The sequence below is a fragment of the Papilio polytes genome, unplaced genomic scaffold (assembly GCF_000836215.1).
Source record: "Papilio polytes unplaced genomic scaffold, Ppol_1.0 DF821067.1, whole genome shotgun sequence".
In the NCBI taxonomy this organism is placed as follows: Eukaryota; Metazoa; Arthropoda; class Insecta; order Lepidoptera; family Papilionidae; genus Papilio; species Papilio polytes.
Genome location: NW_013528137.1, coordinates 1,504,566 through 1,518,310, shown reverse-complemented (window position 1 = coordinate 1,518,310; position 13,745 = coordinate 1,504,566). Strand labels below are relative to the sequence as shown.

Genomic DNA, 13,745 nt, shown 5'->3' with positions numbered 1-13,745 from the left:
ATAGACAGAATTTAAACTTTAGAAAACTGTAATTGAGTAAATAAGGCTGGTATTGCGGATGAAGATGTTAGAGATTCGGGGATTTTTTTTAATTAATCGTCTCGTGATAAGATTTTATAATTTGTAGCAAATATAAAATTACTTACAGATTTCATATTTTACATATTTCACGCCATTAAACTTAGGGGGTAAATATTTTGGATAAAAACCCTAATGTGGGAAAGAGACTATAAGTTGCTGCCAACATCAAGGAAGCAAGATTGCCAAGGTTTGTCATGTCATGTCATTTTGACATTTGTTATTGATAATTTGACAATTGTAAACAATAAAATAAAGTTTTCATAATTTCATGCGGATGAAGACGCACGGGAACAGCTAGTTTTAAATAATTAAAGACTGCTTTTGTTTTGATAACTGGGCCAGATCTCTCTTGGAATTTTGGCGGGAGTTTGGAATAGCTTCATTAAATCTTACTGACTGTTAAAATTTGCAAAATTAGATTTCATCTATACAGAAATAGTCCTGTTCATAAAAAAATGAATGCTAAATTTTATTACCGGCATCTGCAGATGTTTTCAAGTAATAAGACGTCAATAAAATTATATTTCTGGCGCGTGACCTTTCAGTATAATGTAATTAACTAGTTAAAACTATGATTTCACGCCAATATTAATAAAAATGTTAAAATCTTATAAGTGACATTTCAAGCTATTGAAATAAGTATAAAATTACCTGCATATCTACAAAAATAAATAGGTGACGTAAGGTATTACAAAATTCAAAATTCTTGATGGCTCTGCGAGAGCATATTTCCATATGTGGGCTCATGACAAGTGGATAAAAGCGTAAAAACGTGTTTTGCAGGCTTCCTTTTACGTCCCGGCATTACCTAAAATTTTGTTTTACGCAGCTCGTTGTGCAAAATTGCGAGCCTCTATAAAGTTTGCATTACAGTGTACTTGAGTATCCTTCTACGGCTAGTGACCGGTGCGTTCTGAGTGCGCTTGCACTAAAAGATTCTCACGTAATCGTGTTCCTCCCACTACACAATCTAATCTTCCACTTAACATATTTTTTCTTTTTTTTTATTTACATAACATTATATTGCAATGCCATTATTTTATCGATGGAATCCACTATTATTAATAAATTTTACTATAATATAATAAAAGTTTATATATTAATAGAGAGATCACCATGATATTAAAAACATAAGATAATTCAAATCAAACCATTATCCTTGTGTACACAATTTCTAAGACAAAGGTACTATAAGGTTGTTATGGACAAATATAACCATGAACAAGAATAATAAATAAAACAATTTTTAATGTATCAATTTTTAAATTCATTGGATTGTCTTAAAAATTCTTCCGATATGTGAATATAAGTAACTAGCTTTCACCCGCGACTTCGTCTGCGTGGAATTAAAAAAAAACACAAAGGTTGGTAGCCTATTTGTTCTTTTCGACTACTCTCTACATCTACACCAAATTTCATCGAAATCCGTTCAGCTTTTTAGGCTAGAAACACTAACAAACATCCATCCATCTATTTAAACTTTTGCATTTATAATATTAGTAAGATTAGGTATCAAACTGGAATATCTATTCTAGCAACACAAAGAGATCTAGACGCCAGTACCTATAATTTCCCACTCACGTAATCTGGTATTGATGCATATCCTTTGCCCTATTCCGAACTACTCTATCGCTCTCTTTTTTCTTTATATATATCTTTCTCTTTCTTTATATCTCATATATCAGTTGAAAATTAAATGGCTGGAACACTCTGTTACAGTTTTTATAGCAACCAGACGCATAGCTATTATGGATACTAATTTAAATTAAGATAATCTCAACTCTAATTGCAAAGGATATCACTTGTATTTATTGCAACAAGGAAGCTTTTGTTTCTGCAATCGACTGTCGGTTGCCAAGGGACTATTAACTGATTTCTCGTCCCAATCAAGCTGCGTTACGAGTACAGAGGGTCGTTGTACTTTAAATACCAATTTGTATTGATATCAGTAAATGATCGTTTAAGACTGTCTGTTACTTTGTAGAATGACAGATGCATTTTTCGACGTGGAACCTAGACGTATCTCATGTCTATAGGCTGGTGGTAGCGAACAATTACGCTTTATCTTTGGGACTGAAGTGCCACTGTTTGCCTTGAAGAGGCATTTACAGATTCACCGGGCTTGAGGTGGTCCAGCGCAACGTTAAGCCTAAACGTCGTTCATGACTAACTAAGCTCGAGGGCCCCATCAGGAGTCTCGGCACGGGTCGTTACTTCGTTATTAATACCGGATTGGGAATACAGTTAACGTGTTGTTTTATACTTTTTTTTTGTAGTGGCATGAGTTTTTTTATCTATGAAGTGACAAAAATATTATCGTGTGTCATCCGTGCACCCACGTATGTCGTGGTCGTGTGCTCGCATTGTCGCGATTCTGTACTTTAGATACGTTAAAACATGTTTATATATTAATAGAATTAGAATGTTTTTTGACAGTGAGAACATCAAACGTGAACGGGTTGGGCTTGTACAATATAATTATTTTTCTTCACGTTCCGTTTTACACTCCGAAATTATGATTTTCATGTTTTTACGGCATCATGAAAATTAAATGTTGATTACAACATTTTTGAGTTCCTTCTCGACTATAAACTACCTCGAAACAATGTAAATTATTAAGTGGGCGTCTTTATTCATTACATTAAAAACTAAAAATGATCATAAATAATCCTGTACAGGCACCAACTTTAATTTATCAATGTGCCTTTTCCCGAAAAAAAATTGTTGTTTTATAAAAACAAATGGTTTATTAGATATACACAAAAGGAACACAAGGACGGACCATAAACAAGCATAGGTAGCATAAGCATATTACACCATTGTAATATATGTATTTTTAAACAATTAATGTAATTGTTACTAGCGATATTAATTTAAGACTGAACTAGTGGTCCCGCCAGGAATGCCCGCGAATATCCATCCTTCTAATGACATTGACATCTGTCAGCTAGGGACGTGACGTTTATGCCGACAATCTAGTGTTGTCAACAATTCTAGAGCACGGTACTTATTTTCTTCTTAACAGTATTTAATAATTAGTTAAGAATTACATCAAACAACATCTGGTTACAATTGAAACGCTAATTAAATTAATGAGTATATAATAATTAGTCGACAAATAAACAATCGTCATACAAATCGCTAGAAAGCTAGACATCTGTCTGGGGTTACACATGTCAAATGATAAGGGGAATTTTATTTGCTTAATAGTACAACGATTAGGAATATATTGTACGTTCTAGGAGGATTTATAACCGGATTTAACTAAATCTTAGATTAGTAATATTTACTAATAAATATGTATTGAAAATCGTGAATATAATTAATTAAATAATTGCATTTCAATATAATGTCATAAAAGTTACGATGTAAAGTTATAAAAATATGTGTTTTTTTACTTAATAATGTAAAGGAATTAATATACCTTGCGACACCCTCATATGGGCCTCTGGCTCATGTTACTTCCGGTTAAGTGAGGTAAACAACAATTCATTGACATCTAAACCAACATGTTATTTAACAATGTTATGATTCAAATTCATGGTTATAAATATATACATATATTAAAATCCAAACTCCAATCACCTTCTAGTAATTTGTGGGCGCGGTTGTCCGCGCGATTTGTCCACGCCGAGACTAATGTGGCCACATTGGCCTTTTCTCTACTTTTGATGAAGTTGATTAAATACTTTACTTCAGTCGATGATACCGTGGGTGGTGGTGGGTAGGGAATTTAAATACTTTACTATGTTGTGGTGTTAAGGAAAAAGGTTAGACATATTTGTAAAACAAATAGAATCGCTAAATCCTAAACAATTGTCCCTTGTACCACATTCAATGTGGTACAAACTAGAAACATGTCAAATACTTTAAACATTTCCTTAAAAGTATTGACATAGAGATTGGGTAAAAAAATCAACAATTTTATTTCGTTACAAACACATTTTCTGTTTCAATAAGGACATTTCTAGATTGTTTATTTTAGGATACCTTGTACTGAAGGTTAGTCGTGACATGAATGTATAAGTATCTAATAATTTAGTGCCTCGTTATATGCTTAAATAGAATAGTAATGGAATGATCCTTCGTAAATGCATCTTAAATCTTATACAAGGACACGTATGTCTGCCGAAGAACTCCTCTAACACTGACAGCGTCCTGCGTTGATCTGTCGTAAACTAACATATGACGTCATAAATCGGCAAATTTAAGCACAAGTAATAAATTATGAGTAATGGATTTTATCCTTGAGTGTCCTCTGCCGTGAAAATAAGTTGGATGAGAGATTTTATACAGAAACGTTGACAGTACCAACAGCAATAAAAATTAAAACTTAATAGCCACCAACTCACTTGTAACTCTTGGGGCATAAGTTTATTGCTCGTTTACATCAGGATATTTCGAACTCCGTATGGCAGTAAAAGGATTGATTACAGTTTTTTACGAAAATGTTCAAGCCAAGTCGTAAAAGAACTTAACTACACCGATAATGAAAAAGAATGAAAGTATCGGATATCAAATTCTATCGAATCAAATTTTAAGTTTTATAAATATCACGCAGATTAAAATCTTTTCGGATAAAATTACCTTAAGAGCGCGCTTACCTTCGACTAAACTGTCGCACAACTGTTTAGTCGCGCTTTGATTTCTGTGAGTTTATACGGAGGTATGCACACTACTCGATTTTTAGTTGTGAAACTAAACAGTTGAATTGGTTGCGAAACAATCAATAATCGCACAACAATTGTGCGATAGTTTAGTCAAAGGTGTGCGTCCGCTCTAAGAAGATATTATGTATAACTCTATGACGTTAGTTAAATAGGATTTAGAAGCGATTACTTTAGGCTTAAGGTAATGGAAGATTTTAGTTATAAAATCCGACGTTGAATAGTTCGTGTTCGTTTAAGATTTTATTGCCCTGTTTTATAAAACTAGGCAAATTGTTTACTGTGGTATTTTCCCCCTTTTAATAACCAAAAACCTCGGAAATCGTCTAGCTCGTAGAGTGGACGTACTGACTAAACTATCGCACAAATGTTATGCGATTGTCGATTGTTTCGCAGCCCATTCAACTGTTTTGTTGCACAACTAAAATTCGAGTAATGTGCGCACCTCCATATAAGCTTATAGGAATCAAAGCGAGACTAAACAGTTGTGCTATAGTTAGTTAAAAGAAATCGTTATACAGAAGTTAAATTTCATTTCATAGTTATAAAAAAGACAGACTATTTAAAGAGTAGTTAGAAATTTAAATACAGTTCTGAGAGCGTCTTGGAAAAATCTTTTGTTTACTTCTTTGCCGGATTACCTTATTGTACTGAAAACTTTTGTTTTTGAAACAAACGAAAGGCGTAGGAAGGTTGTATGTGTATTACCTATCCATGAGGAAAAATTAACAAAAACTTGAAATAGAAAAAACAATTAGTGTTAACTTTTATATGAAAATCATCTTACGTTTTTATAAAACAATATCATGGGTAGATATATACCCATTAGTAAAAATCGCATTTAGAATATTTATGTCTTTCTCTGTGTATGTGTAAATCAGGAAGCCGCGTTTGTTCCTGATAATCACCGAAACGGCCGGGCTGATTTCGACGAGAGTTGCAATGGAGGGTAGCTGTCATGGGTAGGCATATTGTAGGCTACTTTTTTTAAAATCCGCGCTGACAAAATGACGTAACCGGTGGTTCAAATTTGCCCCAACGAAGTTTGCGAGCGACAGCTCGTTTGCAAATAAATGTAGCTTCTACTGTTAAAAAACAAATGTCAATCGTTATTCATCTATACTATTATAATAAAGCGTAAACACACACTTCTTTGTTGCCTAAGATGTTAGCAATTACATCACATTTTTGAATAATTCTCTATTTTAATAAAAAGCCCTACACTTACGTCACGCTTTAGGCTATATATTTTCACGCCATTAAACTCAGGGCATAAATATTTTGGATAAAAACCCTAATGTGGAAAAGACCATAAGTTGCTGCCAACATCAAGGAAGTGAGATTGCCATAGTGTGTCTTCATGTCATGTCATATTGACTTTTGCAAGTGATTATTTGACAAATGTAAACAATAAAATAAAATTTTCATAAATCCATGCGGATGAAGTCGCACGGGAACAGCTAGTTTTATCGAAATTCGCAGTAAATATACAATGAAACAATGGTATATTAGAAATGTTATTTACTAAGATTTACGATGTTTGCGTACGTTAACATTTGATGTTTGTTAATTATACATTTCTCGATAACTGTATTGAGTTTACATTGATAAGTGCAAATGTGTGTTTTACTAAAAATAATTATTATTTATTACACTATACATTGTTTAACTACACAATACAATGACTTAGGAATTACGTGTATGGAAACTTTTAGATATATGTATAGACTAAGATTCTTATGTCGATAAAGCTAAAGTCGCTAGGGTCAAAAATTAAAAAAAATACCATTAGGTAAAAACTTCTAGAGATTCGTTTATTTTTATTGAAAATTATCAAAATATTTCACAGTCTATTTTATGTAACAAGAGTCACGTTGAGTGTAACGTTTGTAGTTCAAGTAGGACAACGAGTTATAGAAAATAGTTATAAATAGTTTCTTCATTAGACTTGTGGCTTAGATTACGATATTGTCATCGACAACCGTAGCCGAAACGAACCTTGTAACCGAAGCCGATGTCGAAATTACACGACACTGATAATGTATTACGTCACAAGTCACAACTCGCTACATCTTATCTTCAAGTTACAAACGTTATAGTAAATCCTTTTGTAAACTAACTAGCTGATTCCGTGCGGCTTCATCCGCATTAAATTATAAAAACTTTATTGTTTGATTTTGTCTAATTCTCAATTGCAAATATCAAAATTACCGTTAATGACCTTGCTTTCTTAATGTTGGCAGCTTGTTGTTTATGGTCCCTTTGGGGTGAAGGTTTTTTTTTAATTTATTTGCCCTTTTAGGGTTTTTGGGCTGCCTTTTAGGGCTTTTCATTAAAGAAAGACTTAATACAAAATATGCTGTGATTGCTGACATCCTACGCCACGATGTAATGTATGTTTTCGCTTTATTAATTTTGTATAGATAAAGGAACACCTCTACTTTTAACAGGTAAAGAATGTTTCGGAAAACTAATCCTAACAATTCAAGCAACTATTTTTTCTACAGTCTACCACGACAAAGTTTTTATCCTGTTCATACTGACCGCAGAACCCAGTATTCAATTCAGGTAATTTGAAATTGGCTTCAGGTTTCTATTGTAACTACTACCAAAGATTTTTACATGTAAGATGAGTGTGTCTTAATAGAGACGGGCTTATCTGTAGAAACACAACAAAGCTTTTGTACAGACAATTGTAGTCTAGAGGTCGACCGCCTGCCGGAGTCAATTGCTTCCTCATTTGGACGGCGTCTGCTTCTGGACTCAATTATTTATATAAAAATATAAAATAATATTGAGAGTCGTTGGAACTAATCGACTACGAAACTTGTTTTGCATATATGTAGACCTATTTTAAAATCTAAATTTGGTTTAGTCCTATTCCTATTCTTCAGAGTACAATTATATGATAGCCATTACGTTACGTTCTCCAAACATCTTATTAGTCACAGTTTGGATGGATGTATAGAGTTTCTGTCTAAACTGCTGAACGGATCTCGATGAAATTTGCACAGATAACATAAACTGGAAAAACACATAGGTTAATTGCAAAGTTTTTTGATTCAGTGCGGAAAGAGTCAGGTGAAAGCTAGTTTTAAATATGCGCAATAATGCAACATGGGCATAAAGCAACATGGGTTTACTTTATGCACATGTTGATTTTCAAAGACTATCGTATGTTGATGTAACAAGAACATGTTTAGTCTCTAAAAAGTTTATCATGATGTATCGAGTGACGTCACAGGCTATAAGTGCATCACGAAATAAATCACGAATAAGAAAGATGCCGAGCACATGGCAGACGCCTTGAACATTTCCGCTAATGCAAAGCTTGATATTTGAATGTATTTTTATACTTGCACTAGAACATTTTTATCTATTTATCTTCGCCTTGGTTTCGTTTAATAAAATTTAGCTTATATTTAAATCACTTCTTTCTTTCAATACTTTTTAACGTTAGAGGAAGCAGATTAATTGGTTTTTATAACCAAGAAAGAGTTTAGTTCTCGGTAAAGAAGCAACTCTGAAAATGAAATATTGCTAGTGAAGGTCTCTGTACTTATTTATTAAAAGCTTGCCCTGTCGCAAGGCTACGGGGTAACGTGTGAAACCGTCGGACACGTCTAGTATGATTAAATTCCTATTGACAAAGCGATATTTACGTTACAAAAGACAAACATGTTTACGTGTTTATAATAATGGATAAAGATGAATGGAGGGAAAACTGCAGACATTAACAGACGTTTCATGACTTTACTATTATAAACAATAATAGGATCATACAGTATCTTTCGATTTATATCTTGAATAGCTGTTCCCTTGCGGCTTATCCACATGAAATTATGAAAATTTTATTATTTATATTTGTCAAATTATCAACTGTAAATGACAAAATCACTGACATCATAACAAACCATGGCAACTTTGCTTCCTTGATGTTGGCAGCAACTTATGGTCTCTTCTCCATATTAGGGTTTTTATCCAAAATATTTATCCCCTAAGTTTAATGGCGTAAAAATATATAGCCTAAAGCGTGACGCAAGTGTAGGGCTTTTTATTAAAAAGGAGTTATTCAAAAATATTCTGTAATTGCCGACATCTTAGGCAACAAAGAAGTGTGTGTTTACGCTTTATTATAATAGTATAGATTAATAGATACAACTACTGACGTCAATATAATGGAATCATATAACACAAACAATGGTAAAAACAGAACCTCTACAATTGCGTTTTGAGTATTGGAGATGATACGTAATGGCTATGAGATGGGAGGTCCTAAATTCCATGTACAGTCGAGGAATTTGTGTTCCACTTTTGGAAAAAATACCTTGTACATTGCTGTGAGACAAACTCCACCTTTTACTACAAATAACTTATTAAATAACACTGAGTGCAAACGCAGAAATAATAATAAAAATTAGCCACTCACGGCTTATTTCTTTTTTTTTTAATCGTACAGACACACTTATAAGTTTTGTATTGGTTTTTGTTCCTCATCTCATTTCAAAATGTTCAAAAGATTGTAGCTTTCAACGTGGAATACCGCAAGTTTCCTTGATTGTACATTAGGATCTATCAAGATGGATTTATAATCAAATATTAGACGACTACTTTGGTTGCAGATTCGAAAGTCATAGCTAAAATAAACTTCTGAAAGTTGAGGAATCGGTGGAGTTCCAGATTTGTACGTTTTTAAAATAATTTATACATGTTTGTTTTTTCGTTGAATAAAGAAAACAAAAAGCTGTGATACGAACACACAAAAATAACGATGTAATTTTGAAAAGACTAAATATAAACATTGGAACAGTCTGGCTGGCCGGTGCATCTCGAATATTTACTTCAACGTTTGCAATGTCAAGTGCAATAAATTTTATATAAATACATTTTATGTTACTTGGCCCTTGAAAATATAGCGATGCTTTTTGGTGAGCAATATCGTTTTACTTGTGTATGTTGAAAATTTCGTAGATTTAATTGATTCTGTTAACATTTATATTGGTATTAAAAGCAACTGAAACCCATAAATATGCGCAGAAATGTAAATATGGAAGTGGGTGAGCGCTGCGCCAAATGGAACGTACATAATCTCTGTCTCTGCCTATCTTTCTAGATGCGATAAGCGTGATAGTTTTTAGACCTTGTTTCGTTTTAATGTTACTATTTCAACGATAACACAAGTTTGTGTGTCTTAGGTCGTTTGAACAAAGGAGTATTAAACTTGAAAGAATGAAAATAAAACAAATATTGACAAGTCGGTCTTACATCGTTATCGTTGACGATCGTCGACTTCTTTTAATGAACGTTGATTGAAAATGGTACAAAATCATACATATGTACTATAAAACGTTGTCTAAGCAGCAGTACAATAAAAGTAGCTGCATATATTCGAAAAGGTTTTGCTGTGAAACGCATCATAAAACATCATTGAATACAAATTGAGTCATAGAATCATAAGTCATCAGAGAACGCGCCATGGTATTCGCGCGGTAACCGCCGCGCCGCGCCGCACTACAACAACAGTCGCTTCAGTACGCGTGCACCGGCGGTCGAGTGCGGTCAAACTCATCGCGGCTTCCCGCTATTTTCGTTCAAGGCGCACAAAATTATCGATAAGCCGGCAAACTTCTTTCGTACTCGCGTCTCGCAGCACGTTCAGTGGATTCACGTATTATCAGTACGTTTATTCGACACTTGTTACGGTTAATCAAATTGCAAATCGCCGTGTGACGGATGACTGAGGTTACGTTTTCGAAGTTAATGTGGGAGCGCGAGAGAGAAGGGCGCGCAATGGAGAGCTGCTACAAACTGTACACATGGATCAACCATACAGTCTTGATGCTGTTGCTGCAGATATTCTGGAAGATGAGCCAGATATCGGACTATTTTAAAGAAAAGTAAGTACATACATTTTAGTACTCAATAACAAATGTGTCGAAATATCGTCAATGTCGTGTGTATTATTCTTTAGATTTAACTTTCTGTCCAAAGGTCGTTAGTTGAAATTCCGTTAAGTGTTATTGTTTTCCTTAGTCGTTATTAATTTAAGTTTATTGTAAAGGTAAATTGCTAAATTTTAGTCACGTTGCTTGGCGGCAACTCACGTTTTCACTTTGAGAACTTATTATCCAAATGATTACTAATTCCGATATCAATTCATATGCATATTTATTTTAATTAGGTACGAATTATGAAAAAACACCAAAATTAATAAACATCACGACTAAAATCTTTCCTATGAATAGAAAGTCATGTAAATATTTTTAATTAAAATACCTATTAAAGTAACAATGAATTTAAAATTATATCAAATTTCATTACAATAGTTTTTTTTATTTAAATTACATTGTAACCAGTAATTTTGGATCATAATCTAAAATGAATCGAATATAATTGTAGACGACAGTCTTGAGTGTTGTGAAGTAAAAAAAAGCGAAAACGTGACGAATTTAATGTTTTTTTTGTCCCCTGTTTAATTATGGTAACTTGAAACATCAATAACGATAAATACCATTAGTCTGTCATAGTCGATTCTGAGTAAAGATTATCGCGCCTGATAAAATTTAGTAGGTCCCTATTGGTAGATAGTATTTATATAATTTATAGTTATTGATAATATACGATAATGTTCACAATAGGTAAGCGTATGTAACGCGGGTACTCTTATAATACGAATTACCATACGAATCTTTTGTTTAAGCATGAACACTAAGGGCCTGTTTCACTACGGGCTGATAGAAGCTCAGATGCTTAAAAATGACGCCACCGTCAGAAAAAGAAACATAATCTGATATTTCCAACACATATTTTACTTTTTTAGTTAAGACTGAGTGTTTTTGATGTTGCGGACTAGTTGATAATCTTTGTTAGTAAGTTGGTAAACATTTTGTTGGTACTTTCCTTGATCGATAAATCAAAAGGAATATTTTATGACATTCTTTTATTTAATAGGCGATTGATTATCGGTTTCCGGACAGAATTCCGTTGCATTCCTTTATTAGTTAGGAGAATTCGATAAGATTTATTTTAGTGTTGCCAGTTTTCAGTTTTTTTTCCGTCGTCGACTTTTAGGCTAATTATTCTTGGAATGTAATAGTTTAGTTTATGAGTACTGGTACATTAATATGAGAACTGTAATAAGGTTTATTTTTTATTATAATTTTTAGTACACGGAGTTAGTGTCGCACCACACATGTTTTCGCCAGATTAATGTTTTAAATTACGGTAATACCATAGTTAATATTGTAAAGTGGATTGCAGTATTACGTTTATTAGACATGCTTTAGGGAATAATTAAATAACGCGGTGACTTTTTGTACAAGTGGTACAAGTGTAAGTAAAATTTTTTTGCGAAACACAACATATCTATACTAATGTTATAAAGAGGAATGACTTGTATTTTTGGATTTTTGTATATATTGAAATAACTCTAAAACTACTCGACCGATTTCAAAAATTCTTTCACTATTAAAAAGCTATTTTGTCAGTGAGTAACATAGGCTACGTTTTTTTTTAATTACACGCGAGCGAAGTCGCTATCAACGGCTAGTAGTAATTTCAATGCCTTGGTCGCGTCCGAAAAATTTTCCATATCGTCGTGGGAACTTTTTCATATCCAAACAGTGACATCTAGTATTTAAACACAACACTTTAGTTTACTAAAGGAACATTTTGTTGTCAAAATATAGTAGGTATAAGCTATGAGAACCGACGGTAAACAGACATCTAGTTATGTAAATTATGACTTTATATTCACGGGCAATTTCGTGTGATTTAATATGTTTACAAAAGTATGTTATAATGATTCTATCCCAGGAACAGTACAGAGTAGGGCCCAACAGAAAGGGACGTTATAGGTCTGCGAATTACTCTCACAGGGGAAATATCCTTTCAATGTGTTTCCCGTTCTCTGTTGATTACGGGTAATCGCGCGTTTGCTAATGCGGAGGTCTGTATGCAGTGGATGGTTCGCTATTTCGGCGAATTCCATTCCTTTTTTTTTTGTCACCTTATACAATACAATCGAAAACTACTAGACATCCTATTGAAACGGTTGCTAATTGAATTTACTTTGGTAAAAAAATTAACTGAATAACAATATTGAGTTTACTTTTTAGCAGCATAGAATTACAGTCGTTGCCTCGAACTACAATGGGGAGTTATGTACAGTAGCGACATTTGACGCTGACCTACTTACAGATTAATCACCTAATTTCGTAATAAGAGGTAATGTAGGACTATGGTATAGTATGGAAATCTTTTCCAACATTCGTTTATCTACCTTTTTCATACAAATGCATTTAAAAGAGACATTCTGTTAGTTATTGTATCTGTATTGTCCTTTAAAAGCGTGCAATACGTTAAAATCGCCTTACAGCCCCCCAGACTACAGACTTTATCGAACGATAGTTTAATCGGCCAGGACCGTCAAGCCAAAAATGTATCAAAATCGATGTAATGTGCGTACATACATTTTCATAATGATTAAGAGGCTTAACTATCGGCCGATAGAAGTGTGTATCGTACTCTAATATTGTAACACCAGCAACTAACCGCACTGTACAAATGTAGACAACAAAAACGCGAAAAAAGCAAGCATGGTATGCTATTACCGCAAAATGAAAATCCATAACCGCTCCCTATACTTGTAATGTGAAATGTTGCCATGTGTTTTCATTGTCATAACACATTTGTTTAATACAAGTTTAAACCCAGGATTGCTTTTTAGTTTTTTTTTTATTTATAAAAGTGAAAGCTTTATTTAAATTCTATCGGCCGTATAGGTTTAAAAATTGCATTACTTTTATTATTTTCGTATATTAAAACATCACGCTTTGATATTCACAGATAAGCTGATAAACCATATAAATTGTAGGTATAGGTATTTCCGTTTGTTTTGATTCGAATACTTCAACAGTCAGACTAATCTGGCTAACCAGAAAAAAACCCTAAACATGCCATTACCTCCTAATCAACGGCGGATCATGGTGGTCATGA

General features: G+C 33.4%; 1 protein-coding gene across 1 annotated transcript in view; it reads left to right on the top strand.

Annotated features, from left to right (window-relative positions):
- Window positions 1-10,265: 10,265 nt before the first annotated feature.
- LOC106109826 overlaps window positions 10,266-13,745 on the top strand; it is a 12,866-nt gene continuing 9,386 nt past the window's right edge. Inside the window, exon 1 of the mRNA XM_013291449.1 lies at window positions 10,266-10,645. Within this exon, the coding sequence (XP_013146903.1) occupies window positions 10,482-10,645 (164 nt within the window). The 5' untranslated portion in view covers window positions 10,266-10,481. The remainder of the gene's footprint in view (window positions 10,646-13,745) is intronic.